Source organism: Pangasianodon hypophthalmus, chromosome 29 (assembly GCF_027358585.1).
Source record: "Pangasianodon hypophthalmus isolate fPanHyp1 chromosome 29, fPanHyp1.pri, whole genome shotgun sequence".
Lineage (NCBI taxonomy): Eukaryota > Metazoa > Chordata > Actinopteri > Siluriformes > Pangasiidae > Pangasianodon > Pangasianodon hypophthalmus.
Genome location: NC_069738.1, coordinates 3303980 through 3319067, shown reverse-complemented (window position 1 = coordinate 3319067; position 15088 = coordinate 3303980). Strand labels below are relative to the sequence as shown.

The following is a 15088-nucleotide window of genomic DNA, read 5'->3' as shown; positions in this document are numbered from 1 at the left end:
TAAATATCTGCTCACTTTCCTGTTAGATCTTGTGAAAGTTCTCATTTGTTCTAGCTGAATGTTCTAACAAAGATATTATATAAGAATGAAGAAATGTTGAACGACGAATTATAAACAGGAGATAATAATGTTTTCCTTGCAGCAGTGATGATTACATGCTGTTGATCATGAAGTACCACAGTCTAGTTTTTGGTTATTAATTCAGATATTTGTCTTTTAGATTTTGATTAGACTACACACAATTCTACAATAATTTCCTCAATCCCAGAGAAAACCTGAGGGAATAATTTGGAACAGCAGGTGAAAAACCACACGAATTGGAACTGAACCCAGTCAGTGGAAGATGGAGCTGAAATGGACAGGAGCAGTTTCAAGACATTGGTGGGATTCTCACAGGACTTGGCATCTGAGGAGTTTATGTGAGGAAGCTCCTAGGAGACTCGCTACAAGTCACGTTTATCACTTTGTCCTTTGGTTTAATATAATTGAGATCTTTTGTTACAGGATCAGACCTATGTTCTTTATTTTCTCTGATAGCTGATCCCTGTTTTTTTGATGGTATCAAATACGGTACATTTTGAAGAAATGAATATATAAATACAATATAATTTACATCATACAGTATTATTATTTTTGCTGTATAAAATTAGTTTATGTATTTACCATGAATTTTGTAGCAATAAAACTCATTTCTCAACAGTTATTCAAAATAAATGTGTCTAACAACAAAATATATATTATCTGTTACACACACAGTGAAGGATCTGGAGAAACGAGACAGTTTTTGCAAAACCAGTAACAAAAGCTTTTTTTTAATTAAACTGTCAAAACATTTCATTCATTTAGTTTTATATACAGTGCAGTGAGATAACGTGAGGGCTTTGTGTGAATTAATGAACCTGGAGTGTGTGAGAGTGTGTGTGTGTTTAGGCCTCGACTGTTCCCTCCTTCACGATGGCCATCGCCAGGTTACGCACCAGAGCCAATCGCAGCAGCTCCAGCTTTGTGGACTCGACATCATCATCCTGAAAAACAGAAACACACAAAATTGCATATACAGTATACCATGGAGCTTCTTCACTTCTGGATTGTGATTGGTCAGAAGGTGTGATTAATTTTCTAGAACAGCAGCTCTGACAGTAGTGCAGCTGCAAATCACAGGATTATATTAATGCCTTCGTTCTAATACATTATCGTTTCTATAGTAACGGCTCATTCACAGGAACGTGTACAGCAGACGCTCCACATAAACAGATGAAATAAATGTGTGTAATTGTTGATATGGTGAAGTTTTCTGTAAGGAGATGTTTATTTAACATTTAAGGAAGGAGTCTCCAGTGTCAGCGCTTTGTAACAGTCAGAGGTAAAGCTGTAACTCACTTTTACTTAGCTTGTATTTTTACAATAAACAGATAAAGTATCTATAATGGTTCTTTTTTAATTAATAAAATTTCTAAACCTTGTTAAATTGCTGTGGTGTAAGAGGAATAAAACACTTAGCAACGTGCCTCTTCCTTTGTTAAATTATTTCTTTGTGAAGAGTTTTAAATGCGCTGTTGTTAAATAACCTGACACACATCATCCACCGTGAAAATGACTTCAATCATAAAAGTATATTTTCTTCATATTGCTCCATTATTTACATTTCAGTTTGTGCTGATAATGAAATTAAGAAGGAAATAAATGATTTATGACAGAATCAAAACCTCGAGAGAAAAAAACCAAAAACGAATGTTGTGATTTTAAGTGTGTGTGTGTGTGTTATACCTGTGCTAGACGCTCTGGTTCGAGCTTGCTGTTGTCAGAGGTCAGCTCTTCCAGACAGAACATGAGTTCATGGGTCTGATCCACTGAAAAGATCACCTACGCACACACACACACACACCTGGGATTACTAAAAAACAATTCCATACAAACATCATGCCAACCTCACGCTTTAAATAAAGCGTGAACACAGGAAATATCCCATTTAAGTCTATATTTAACTTCTGTGACTGAAATCTTCACACAGTTTATGTACATGAGGATCTCACACACACAGAAGCATGTTTCACTCAGTCACACTGCACCAGAGCCATCAACTGAACCACATTAGCTAGTTTTTTATTTATTACATTTAAAGTGTACAATTTTTTTATTGGGTAGAAAAAATCCTCAAACACTTGAGCTGCTGTTATTCACCCTCACAATGAGAGCTGCTCGGTGTTCAATTCCTGTCACACGCAATCATGGATACATGATACGCTATTGTGTGTGTGTGTGTGTGTGTGTGTGTGTGTGTGTGTGTGTGTGTATATACCTCTTTTTGCTCCAGTAAGGGCAGGGCGTCTATGAGCAGAGTCATCCAGAAGCTGTGAGGAGCGATCTTTGCTGTCATGAGGGAGAGCAGGAGCTTCGCTGCCTCTGTGAACTTCTTCTCTCCGTACAGCCGGTGGAACTCACGGTACTTCCCTACACACACACACACACACACACACACACACACATATATATATGTATATGAGACTCAAATAATGAGACCCAAAAAAGCGATTTTCAGGTGCAATGCTAAAGTTTTTTAAAACAAGGAGAGAACTGAGGAACGTTACACACACACACACACACACACAGCAGATACCGAGGAATGTGAGTCTGTCGCTGAGGAGCATGGCAGGTCCGAGGTTATCGATCAGATCCAGATCAGAGAACGAGCCGCGTGTGCAGTAATCCTGCAGAAACCTGCACAGCACATGCAGCAGCTCAGAAATATTAAATACTAATAAAAAGAGCATTGAATTATTATACTGTTGAGCAGCATTATATATCAGTGTTCTCTGAGAAAGTGTTTCTGTTGCGATCAGAAATAAAATATACAGCAGTGGAAATGAATTCTAGCACAAAGACGCCTTTGTTTGTGCAGATTTTGGCTCAGCAGGTAAAAATCCCACAGAGTCCTGAGGATATATTTATCTACTCATTGATATATGAATTTTTTTTTTTTTTTTTGGAATAATATATAAAAATGATCTGTAACATTACACTTTTAAGTTCATTCAAGTTCACTGTTTTTGTACTGAAACAATATTGCACAAGATATAAAATAAGTGTATAAGACTTTTATGAAGCAGGGATTCTCAAATATATTGCAGTTCAGGGACTGTTTAACTGTAAATCAAAATAAAATCATTTTTAAAAAGTGTTTTATAAACATACTACAACTATTTAAATATAAGGCTCATTATTTAAAATATATACAGTAATATTTTGGCTAATTATTGGAGCCACAGAGCTTTTCTGCTTGAACTTTCGGGGAAGTGATGACATCAGTTAAAAAAAATAAAAAGACATTTTGAAAACTTAGTAAGTTTCTTCGAAACAAACACACACACACACGCGCGCGCACACGCGCGCACACACAGACCTCTCAGAGATGAGTGTGGCGAAGGCTGCGTCTTTAGCTCTGATACTCCAGGAGAGAGCAGAACCCAGTCTGTTATTACTGAGAGCCCTTTTAGCCATGATCTTACAGATACTGCGCACTGCAACACACACACACACACACACACACACACACACACACACAGTTACAATTCCATAAGCATAACTGATAATTACAGATTACAGCAGTCACACAATCTCTCTCTGTGGTTGTGTGTGTGTGTGTGTGTACCTTGCTCGTTCATCTGTCTCTGTTCACAGATCCTGAGCACCTTCAGCGCTTTGCGCTCCGTCTCCAGCGGCACTCTCTCCATCTGCAGCTCCAGATAAACACGGCCGAACTCGGGGCAGTGATCGAAATAATCCACCGCTAGCTGCCACAGACTGACACACACACACACACACACACACACACACACACACACAGAGCAGAGCCAGGTGTACACATCACGTAGGTGTTTAAGTCATAAATAGGATATATTTTTAATACAATAGTGTGACACACGTATAAATATTATTTTAATACAATAGTAATAAACGTGTATAAATATTAATCAATTGTTTCTAAAAACTGCATACAAAAGTTGAATTCTTCAAACTTTCAGTATTCTCAGAGTCTTTAACACACACAGAGAGTCACAGAGAGTGAAAATGAGAAAAATAAGCACAAATCATCATTTTATTAGATACAGTAATGATTCAGATGCATTATATCCTTCTGAGTCTGGTTCCTCTCCAGGTTTCCACAAAAGAAACTTTTTAACACACACACACTTTGTTCAGTTGTGGAATCAGGTGATGCAGCTGTAAGGACGCTTGTGCTGTATGTTGTAGATGGAGGTAAAGCACAGTGTCGAGTGTGTAATGTGAAGATGGATGTCTCACCTGTGATGAGAGAAGAGTCCAGAGGCGTACTCCAGCACCAGGAACTCCCTCAGGTTAGAGCCAAAACTACACACACACACACACACACACACACACACAAACACTTTGAGCCAAATGTATTATCAACATTTCAGAAATAAATGCTGCAAACAGCACTAATAATTAGATCATCAATATTATTCCTTTTATTTTCATCTTTTTCTATCTGATACTATGATGATGATTATTATTATTATTATTATTATTATTATCTAACAGTTAAACAAATACTAACTAATACTTTCCTACTTTTTTGTATCTGAATTATTTGGCACATTGTTCACAGGTGCTTGGGGTTTACATTATGACACCTGAAGCGTGTGATGGTCGACAGGAGTTTGTTGTTATTTACTGTGACTGCAGGTTTGTGATCTCTGCTGCTGAGCTCATCTACATTCCACCATTTTAGGTAAAATGCTTTCTTTAAAGAGTAGAAATGGACAACTATCAGACCCTGAAGGTGTGTGCCAACTTCTAAATTATACAAGCATTTTTAAATTGTTTAAAGATTGTTATTTTGCAGGATCTATGAATTACTCAGCATGTATGATTCAACTCCTTTAGATCAACTCAAAAATAATTGGGAGACAGATTTAGGTGAACTAATTTCATTGGAAGTCTGGCACAAAATAACACAGGGTATTTTCTCATCATCCATTTGCCTCAGACATGCTATAATACAATTTAAAATTGTACACCGTTCACATTGGTCTAAAGTCAGACTTTTTAAGATTAAAGCTGACATAGATCCCACATGTGATAGATGCAGGCAGGCTCCTGCAACTCTGCTGCATATATTTTGGACATGTCCAAGACTTTACATGTTCTGGACCAATATCTTTGAGACCTTCTCTGAGCTATTTGGAGAGGTAGTAGAGCTATCCCCATTTATTGCATTGCTTGGTGTGGCCCCATTAAACATTAGTTTTACTAAAAGGAAAATTAAAATATTGGCCTTCTGTTCCCTTCTAGCTTGGAGACTGATACTGATTAAATGGAAAGACTCTATTCCACCGACATTCAACCACTCGATAAGGGAAGTCATGTACCATCTTAAGCTGGAGAAAATTAGGTATACATTTAGAGGGTCTACTGGGGCATTTTATAAAATCTGGCAACCTTTCTTAACTTTTGTTGAGGAAATGAAAGCAGGCAATATGGTATTGTAAAATAAAGGGGGAGGGGAATATTATTTATATTTACTTCATATTGTTTATTTATTTATTATTATTATTATTATTATTTTCTTTGTTTCAGGACATCTGATCATGTATAGTATCCTTATGCTATGTCTGGTGTTTGGGGGATGGGGGAGTTCAGTTTTGTATACCTTTGTTCTTTCTGTATAATTTGAAAACAAATAAAAAAACCTTGATCAAATATTGTTATTTTGATGTTATAAATATTTCAGTCATCACTATATATTTCTCCTAATATATGTGTGTGTGTGTGTGTGTGTGTGTGTGTGTGTACAGAGCTCAGCTCTTACTGGAGGTTGTGCGACTGCAGGAGTTTGCAGTGATCCAGCAGGTCAGTCAGGTGAGCCACAAACCACCAGTTATTCAGGGCAATGCTGCAGATCGATAAACACAATAAACACACACACACACACACACACACTTCAAATACAAAGCTTAACATACTGTACAAATATGAATTAGTTTCTACATTTCCCATAAGACTAACAATGAAGATTGAAGAGATAAACATCACAATAAACAAGCACAAAGATGTGTTTTGACAGAATGTGAAATAAATGAGCCCCGCCAACAGTACAAGCAGATACCATGAGCAACTCCTAACCTTCACTGTAAAATACATGAGACAGAGAGAGAGAGAGAGAGAGAGAATGAGAGAGAAATGAAAGAGAGATGAGAGAGTGATGAGAGATTAGAGAGAGAGAGAGAGAGAGAGAGAGAGAGAGGGAGAGATGGGACAGAGATAGGTGAGAGAGAGAATGAGAGAGAAATGAAAGAGAGAGGTGAGAGAGATGAGAGAGGTGAGTGTGTTTAGTTCGGTGTGTATAATATATATATATATAGCTCTCACCTGCAGTCTTTAATAACTTGGTGAAGGTCGAACTCAAACGCAGCCAGTAAGATGCTGTCCAGAGGCTCCGGAGCGCTGTGAGACTCCAGGAACATGTCCATACTCGACTAGAAACACACACACACACACATATGAAAAAACATACAACACAGATTTAAAGAAACAAGTGAAAAAGAAGTGTTTTTGTTGTATCAGTTATTAGAACCTAATGCAGCGTTTTTATTCAGCTAACCTCTAATATTCAAAACATTTTATAACAAAAACTGGGGAAAAAATTATAATAATAAATCGCTGGTGTGTGTTTGGCCCGATTTTTCTACATCACTGTGATCATATAGTTAGATATCCATATTAATCCACATAACAATATTAAATCATGTGTGTGTTTATATATGTGTGTGTGTGTGTGTGTGTGTGTGTGTGTGTGTGTGTGTGTGTGTGTGTGTATACCTGAGCGTAGTAGTGCAGCTCGGCGGGTTTCACAGTAGGATGAGAGAACAGCAGACGGCTGATCAGTAAATGGTACCAGGTTCCCAGCAGCTCTTTCTGCTCCAACAGAGCGTCTTCATCACCAACCAGGACCTGAACACACGCAATGAAATACATCAGGACTTTATTAAAATTACACAAAAATGCACAATCAGTTCTCCAGCCCTATCACTGCTATTAAAGACAAGAAATCCTGTCACTGTAAACATTAAAGATGACAGAACTACGGTATAACATTGAAGTGTCAGGTCTTTGTAACAGTCAGAGGTAAAGCTGTAACTGTAATTTAAAAAAATGCTGTCTTATTAACTTCAAGAGAGAGAACAAAGAGAAGCTGGTGAGGGAACGACTGCTTATAGCTGCTATAACATAAGTGAGAACAGGAACGAACTTGATTAACTGTAGCTATAAATGGATAAAAAGTATGATGTGTCATTCTTTATTTCTTTAAAAAAAATCCTTATTGGCAAGCAACCTGCTGTGGTATAAGAGGAATAAGACACTAAGTGTCATGCTGTTATAGGAAAATAATCAACTTCTGGGTGCGCAGTGCTGTATACATATATATATATATATATATATATATATATATATATATATATATAAATTCTGCATTTTCTCTGAAATGCCAGAGACAGTCTGTAAGACTAGACATGCTGAAACTGAAATTATTATGATTATTATTATTATTATTACTAGGGAAAGACGAGGCCTCACCTTGCAGATGGTCTCCAGGTGACGGTTGCTAGCGAAGGAGTTGTCTTGGAGACAGCGGTCACACTCCTCGTGCCAGTGCCTCCACTTCACATCAAACTCTGTGAGGGTCTGAGTGCCGCCGGGCTACACACACACACACACACACACACACACACACACACACACACACACACACAGAGTATAAGTAAAAGCCTCAATGCTCACATTTCATGTTACACATCTTTTTGAACTAAATACAGATCATTTCCTGTACCTGTTTATCCAGTCTAACCATATAGCCAGGAGTGTAAGTGTGGACGGTACAATTAAAATAGTCAGCATTGCATCAAACTCAGCAGTAAGATCGGCTTTACACTCTACTATTTGATGTACAATCCCTGCATTCATGAAAACCTGATCTATAAAGTGCTGAAGTTACTGAATGTTCAGGTTTGATTTCGGGTTCCACTTTAGAGCCTCTTAAGCTAAAACATCCTGACTGCTAAGATTGGACTGTGGTTCGTTTGGAGGAAAGCGTCTACCAGATATATGAATGTAAACGTAACTTATACGGATCGATATAAATGCAGTCCTCACATTAAACACAGGCATTTTGTGCAGCAGGTTGTCCATGAGCTGATACGCGGTTCTGGACGCTGGCTGTAGAGACGCCTGTTTCTGCAGAACCTGCCGAGCCTCGTCCATACGGCCCTGCAGGACGAAACTCATCACCTACACAGAGAACGAGGGAGAGGGAGAGAGAGAGAGAGAGAGAGAGAGAGGGAGAGAGAAAGTGAGTTAGAGGGTTAATACTGTGTAACAGGTTTTTGTTGAACAGGATGATGGAGGATGAGAGGACACAGTACCACGTCCCAGTAAGCGTGATGACGTGTGGGGCTTTCGCTCTGCAGGACCTCGCGCGCTTTTTCATCCACATCAGCTTTGTGTAAACGCACCCAGTCCAGCAGGTGCAGCAGCAGAGAGCCGGCTAAACACAACACACCACATAACTCATTTACATTTTAAGAAACTTCTCAGTTAACATTCAAACCTACCAAAAAGTATAATCCAAAACAGATAATCTAAGGCACACTTCCTAATTAGATTGTTAAAATAGCCTTTATTTACATGACTATTGCATAGTAGAAGTATTTATTTAAAAAAAAAAAAATAAAAAAAGTGAACCCGACAAACACAAAACTGCCTCAAATGGACTCTGACCTAAAGCAGCTAAATCCGACACACCTGCTGAAATGAAAGGACAGAGAAACAAACAGATGGAGAAACAGAGAGAGACAGACAGAGAGAGAGAAACAGAGAGAGAGAGAGAGAGAGAGAGAGAGAGAGAGAAGCTAAATCAGACGCACCTGGTGAAATGAAAGGACAGAGAGAGGTGGCTAGCGTCAAAATGCCACTAGGTGGAGTAAATCTAGAGCTCGTCTAAAAGGACACCACTAGATGGTGCCACAGTGAGAGACGACAAATAAATATAAACAGAAACATGTACACAAAAGGTCAGAAATATTGCACTTATTCAGTACCACACTTTGGAAAAGTGAATGAATGATTTCAGAGAAAAGAGCAAAAATCTACTTCTTCATTTAAACCAGGAAAGTCCATCGCCTTCCTGTGATAATTAAAACGTTTCCCTTTGTAATAATTTCAAGCGATCTCCACCTCGTACGTTTTTACCTACTGAACCACGCAGCCCATTACTCCATCCTTTTTTTTTTTATTTTTAATATCTCTACTAGGAAATAGCTATTTAAATAAAGGGTTTTTAAACAATCTAATTTGGAAGTATACCTTGGATTACAATTTTTTTCCCCGCCAAAGAGCACCTTCGAACACACTCCATAGAACATCTGAGCATACCTGATTTTTTTTTTTTTTTTTTTAATTGAAAAGTATATTTTACTTGCTGATCTTACAGATCTTCTAGAGCAATAAATGTAAATGATGACTGTGGAAAGTCGGCAGGGAGACGAATACGTTTTCCAGAATAATTATGACATGGATTGTATATACCGTATTTGACTAACTGATTTGCTCGCTCTCTGTTACAAAACTTTAACACTGAGAAACGAGTAAGTTACTGTGATTTAAGCACTATAACACAGATCGCAGCATGACAGACTCCCAAGCACTATTTTACTGAAACATATTAAAGTTAAAACATGTATTCATTTATTTATAACATCATCATTAGGTAAACGTCATCATGTGCACATATCACATGTCTGTTAGATGCAATAGGACGTTGGCGCTGCTGTAAAACCTCAGTGAGGCGAGCTGCTCTTATTAAAGTGTGTGTAAAGCGTGTGTAAAGTGTGTGTAAAGTGTGTGTAAAGTGTGTTATATGAATAATCTGAGGTGACTCTACCTGGTGCTGCGTCGATGAAAAGCACCTCACACAGATTCCAGATGAGCTCAATTGCTAAGAGAATGGACACCTTAAAACCCACACACACACACACACACACACACACACACAATAATTAATTTCAGTTTGTGCCTTTTATTTACTTTTATTTTTAAAAGGAGTACTCTATTTAGTGATATGTAATTTTAATATTTAATTATTATTATTATTAGTAGTAGTAGTATTTTAGTGTTGTGATTTGAGGGAGGATTTAATATTAGTATTATTATATTACAATTATATTACAATACATTAATATTATTATATTATAATTACTGTGTGCGAGTGTGAATCAGTACCTGGTTGCTGTACTGCGTGTCTTTAGTTGATACTGGAGAGAGAGAGGGAGAGAGAGAGGGAGAGAGGGAGAGAGAGAGTGAGGGAGAGGGAGAGAGAGAGAGAGAGGGAGAGAGAGGGAGAGAGAGTGAGGGAGAGGGAGAGAGAGAGAGAGAGAGGGAGAGAGAGAGGGAGAGAGGGAGAGAGAGAGTGAGGGAGAGGGAGAGAGAGAGAGAGAGGGAGAGAGAGGGAGAGAGAGTGAGGGAGAGGGAGAGAGAGAGAGAGAGAGGGAGAGAGAGAGGGAGAGAGGGAGAGAGAGAGTGAGGGAGAGGGAGAGAGAGAGAGAGAGAGGGAGAGAGAGGGAGAGAGAGAGAGGGAGGGAGAGCAACACAACCGTTAACATTGGTCAACATTATCAAAAAAAAATCAAAGTCATGGGCACAATTTTGTTTGCTTTACATGTACCATCAAACTCAAACACTCAAACACACACACACCTGCGACCTGCTGCAGTTCCTCCATACAGGCTCGTATTACAGACCTGTAGTTCTTACTGATGCTCACAAACCTGCGGAGACACAAACACAGTGAGAGTGACCACATGAAGAAACGAACAGCAGCACAGAGACCATTGGGTTGGGTGTGTGTGTGTTTGTGTGTGTGGAGTATATTTATACATGCCGTTATAAATGAAACACTCGTAGTTAAACAGCACCTCACTGATCTCACTGTCAAACAGGACATTTATAGATAAACTCTCAGAACGCTGAGCTTTTACACTGGAGCTGAAGTGACGTATGCTGTGTGTGTTCTGCTTTAAAAGCGCCGCATTCACACAGTTTTTCTGCAGAACATGTACGACTACACATCATGACCTTGTAATCTTTCATCTGGATTAAAACTGAATGAGAGATATAAGTGTATAAAACGCAAAATGTCTGGAGCGTTAATGCCAGCTAAATGATATAACAGTCCTTATTTCATACAGCCTCGTGTCCCAGTCATCAGATAGATAGACAGATAGATAGATAGATAGATAGATAGATAGATAGATAGATAGATCATTTTATTCATCACAGAGAGAAATTCACCCATTACAGCAGCACAGAGAGTTAGAAGTATACTAAATGTAAAAAAAAAAAAGTTTTAATTTTATTGTCATAGCATTTACGCTTTACACATCTGGCCATGTCACTCACACACTAATGTCTGAGGTCACTGTATAACGTGTTTTTAATGTACATAAGTGGTTTTGGAATTAAGGTTAAAAAAAAAAAAAGTCCACACTGATTTTTTTTTGGTCTGGTCATGATTATGATCTAATGAAACTAACATCAGAGTAGCGACTATATCAGGAATAAATCACTCCATGTCACGCTGTTATAGTATAATAATCGATAATAGGGTGTTGTGATGAAGCGGAGTTTCTCTTACCATCCCAAGGTTGATTATTTTCCTATAGCAGCACATCTCCAAGTGTTTTATTCCTCTTATACCGCAGCAAATTTTCAACGACTACAATGACAAATGGCATGCCATTGTTTTTTTTATCCGTTATATGTGGAAAGTCCATGAAACCCGTTAGTTCCTGTTCTCACTTACGTTATAGCAGCTATAAACAGTCGTTCCCTCACCAGCCTCTCTTTTTTCTCGCTCTTGAAGTTAATAAGACTAAAAAAATGCAGCCATAAAAGAAACCACAAAGCGTAAACTCCTCTGTCCTGAGAAGTTAAAGCTACAGTTTTACCTCTGACTGTTACAAAACACTGACACTGGAGACTCCTTCCATACAACTTTACATAAACATCTCCTTACAGAAAAACTTCATCATGGCAACAATTACACACGTTTTTTTTTTAATTCGTTTATTCGGAGCATCCACCTAAACGAGTCCATGTGAACGAGCTGTTACCATAGAAACCATAATGTATTAGAAAGAGTGCATTAATATAAGCCTGTGCTACTGTCAGAGCTGCTGTTCTAGAAAATTAATCAACATCAGTCAGAATCCAGAATTCAACATGGCTGAGGTGAATGAAAAGAAAGAGAAAAAGAACAAAAGGAAAACATCCCACGAGTGTCGTAAAAGCAGCCACGTTATATACAAAGATCTAAATGATTAATAAACTGCAGTTTAAGTGACAACATAAACTGATAAACATTTGAAGTAAGAACCATTCTTTCTGCCAAAAAAATAAATACATTTCACTAAAATACAGATTCTACCTTAATCAAAGACTTTAATCACTCAGAAATTTTAATGAAATAATCAGTTAGACATAAGAGTCAGGCGTGAGACGGTCAGGACTCGGTATTGTGCAGCTGTATCGTATCGTATCGTATCGTATCGTAGCGTGTTGTGTTTCCTGCTGGTCCTACAGGAGGAGTATTTCCTCATGCTGTACACTCGTGTAAGGATGTGTGATGATTAGACTGAACGTAAGTATAAGTATATATCTGTTGTTCTTACTGTGGTTTCTTGTTCTTGCTCGGAACGTCATCTTTAATGTTCTGCAGCCCGACGAAGATGTGATGAGACTCGTTGAAGAGCTTGCGCAGGATGGGCGAGTAGATGTCCTCATCTCTGCGCACCACATGGACAAAGGGACAACCGGAGCCTCCAGACCCAGGACCTGTGTATGTGTGTGTGTGTGTGTGAGGGAGAAAGGGACAGTTATGGGTCAATGACACACAAACATACCATGATTTCCATACACACACTCTTCTCCAGTTTGTTACCTTGTAATTTAAAGTTGGTCTCGTACACCAGCAGGTCTCCTGGACCCCACTCAAAGCCCAGGTGCTTCTGTTTAAGGCCTGCGCCTGGGATCAGCTGTGTGAGTGCACACACACACACACACACACACACACACACACATGACATTAACTGTAAATTACTGTAAGTGTGAGTAGATTTACTGCAAGAGTCTGTTACATGCTATCTTTAACCACAAGTATATATATATATATATATATATATATATATATATATTGTGAAGTGAGTGCTATTTCATTTAATTCTGCTTTAATGCTATATCCATTTTATCACAGAATAAACAATCCAAATAAATAACGCTATATACACTATAAGCCCAAAAGTATGTGCACCCCTGACCATCACAGCCATATGTGGTTCTTACCCAAACTGGTGCCACAAAGTCTGAAGCACACAATTGTATAGAAAGTCTCTGTATGCTGTAGCTTTACAGTTTCCCTTCACTGGAACTAAGAGACCCGAACCTGTTCCAGCATGACAATGCCCCTGTGCACAAAGCGAGCTCCATGAAGACATGGTGTGTGAAGGTTGGAGTGGAAGAACTCGAGTGTCCTGCACAGAGCCCTGACCTCAACCCCACTGAACACCTTTGGGATGAACTGGAACACCGACTGAACCCCAGACCTCCTCACCAACACCAGCGCCTGATCTCATTAATGCTCTTGTAGCTGAATGAACACAAATCCCCACAGCCACGCTCCAAAATCTAGTGGAAAGCTTCCCAGAAGAGTGGAGCTTATTATAACAGCAAACACGGGGGAATAAATCTGGAATGAGATGCTCAACAAGCACATATGGGTGTGATGGTGCACAAACTTTTGGCCTTTTATATATATATATATATATATATATATATATATATATATATATATATATATATATATAGAGAGAGAGAGAGAGAGAGAGATCAAGCAAATGACTGTAACAATACACACAAAACATATAAAATGAAAATAATGGAATTTTTCTTTTATAAATTACTTAATTACTTTATTACACATTATTACTCTGCTCTATGTAATACAATAACGCTATATCAATCTTATTGTAGAAAAAATAAACAATATGTATAGCTATTATTATCGTTATTATTATTATACAGTAAGACTAACACTGTCAGTATCTGATCCAGATCATGGATTTTATCTTTAGCTCTGTTTACCGTGGTTGTCGGCTCCACATCTAATTCCTCCATTTACAAAAAAAGAAAATAAAATCCCAAATAAATCCAAATAATTTATTAATTAATTGTTTTGAACAGCATTAGCTAGCTAACTTCACACCACAAGCTTCAAGATTTTAGCGCGTCGGTCAGGCTGCTCGCTGGTAGGACCCCGGAAGTGACGCAGGTAAGACGGGCTGTCAGAACGCCTGAGTAAAAATAAACAAATAAATAAATAAATAAATAAAATGTCAAACGCATCGTGAGAGAAATGAGAGCTGGGGTTTAGCTTCAGGATTAGTGCTCGTCTGTTTGGCGATTTCAGTATAAAGATCATAAATGTGGAATTGCAGCACTTGGTTATTAGGCTGTATTCATGATTGTTTCATTACAGATGTGTTTGTGCTTATTCTGTGTATTTGTTCACATAAATATCATTTCAAGCTAAAAATGAAACGAGTCTAAACTTCATTCATGATTTCGATGTTAATTGAAAGCTATACAATTATTTATATGAGCTATATTTATGTGTTTATGGAGGAAATCCGTGCTAATGACTGAGATGTGTATTGTGATCCCTGAACAAAGATGGCGCCCGTCCATGACAGTGTGTGACGGAAGGGACCCAGTCTCTGTTGTCATGGTTACCACTCAAAATGTCCCCCTTTTCACTACGTTAACGAATATTTAAATAAGAAAACTAATATTTGCTACGCTTTTACTGTAATTTCTTTGATTTACTGAGTTATTCGATGCGCAATTTGTGAACGAAAAGACGTTAGATTTCAGGCGCGCGCGTGCACGCACGCAGGGCACGGGGCTGCCGACGAGAGCGCCCGCGCGGGTCCGCGCGCGACGTCACTCCGACGTCCTGCGC

The 15088-nt window shown here is 38.4% G+C and overlaps 2 protein-coding genes and 1 long non-coding RNA gene across 52 annotated transcripts in view; 2 read left to right on the top strand and 1 right to left on the bottom strand.

Annotated features, from left to right (window-relative positions):
• LOC113534414 (uncharacterized) overlaps positions 1–1507 on the top strand; it is a 272572-nt gene extending 271065 nt beyond the window's left edge. For all 50 annotated transcript variants that reach the window (XM_053231328.1, XM_053231329.1, XM_053231326.1 and 47 more), the window contains one exon: positions 221–1507. In XM_053231328.1, coding sequence (XP_053087303.1) covers positions 221–227 — 7 coding nt within the window. In that variant the 3' untranslated portion in view covers positions 228–1507. The remainder of the gene's footprint in view (positions 1–220) is intronic.
• On the bottom strand, positions 888–14995 carry nup85 (nucleoporin 85). The gene is made up of 19 exons (XM_053231362.1): positions 14212–14995; positions 13013–13106; positions 12744–12906; positions 10771–10841; positions 10297–10328; positions 9959–10028; positions 8442–8563; positions 8173–8307; positions 7597–7719; positions 6841–6972; positions 6391–6497; positions 5831–5914; positions 4303–4368; positions 3650–3801; positions 3401–3518; positions 2618–2718; positions 2300–2451; positions 1768–1863; positions 888–1025 (listed from the first exon to the last, which is right to left on the bottom strand). Exons 1-19 carry the CDS (start codon positions 14242–14244, stop codon positions 927–929), a joined length of 1950 nt encoding a protein of 649 aa, XP_053087337.1. The 5' UTR covers positions 14245–14995; the 3' UTR covers positions 888–926.
• Positions 2333–6517, top strand: LOC128317695 (uncharacterized). Its single transcript, XR_008301251.1, has 5 exons — positions 2333–2443; positions 4252–4355; positions 4628–4704; positions 5314–5413; positions 5817–6517. It is a non-coding gene; the product is annotated as an uncharacterized LOC128317695 (long non-coding RNA).
• Positions 14996–15088: the final 93 nt, after the last annotated feature.

Bases quoted from the DNA above. Each gene is read 5' to 3' on its own strand.
- nup85 (XM_053231362.1), bottom strand. From the start codon at position 14,244: ATGGAGGAATTAGATGTGGAGCCGACAACCACG. The intron at 12,907-13,012 runs GTAACAAACTGG...ACACATACACAG, and splicing joins GACCAACTTTAAATTACAAG to GTCCTGGGTCTGGAGGCTCC. The intron at 1,864-2,299 runs GTATATACACAC...GTGTGTGCGTAG, and splicing joins CCTTACTGGAGCAAAAAGAG to GTGATCTTTTCAGTGGATCA.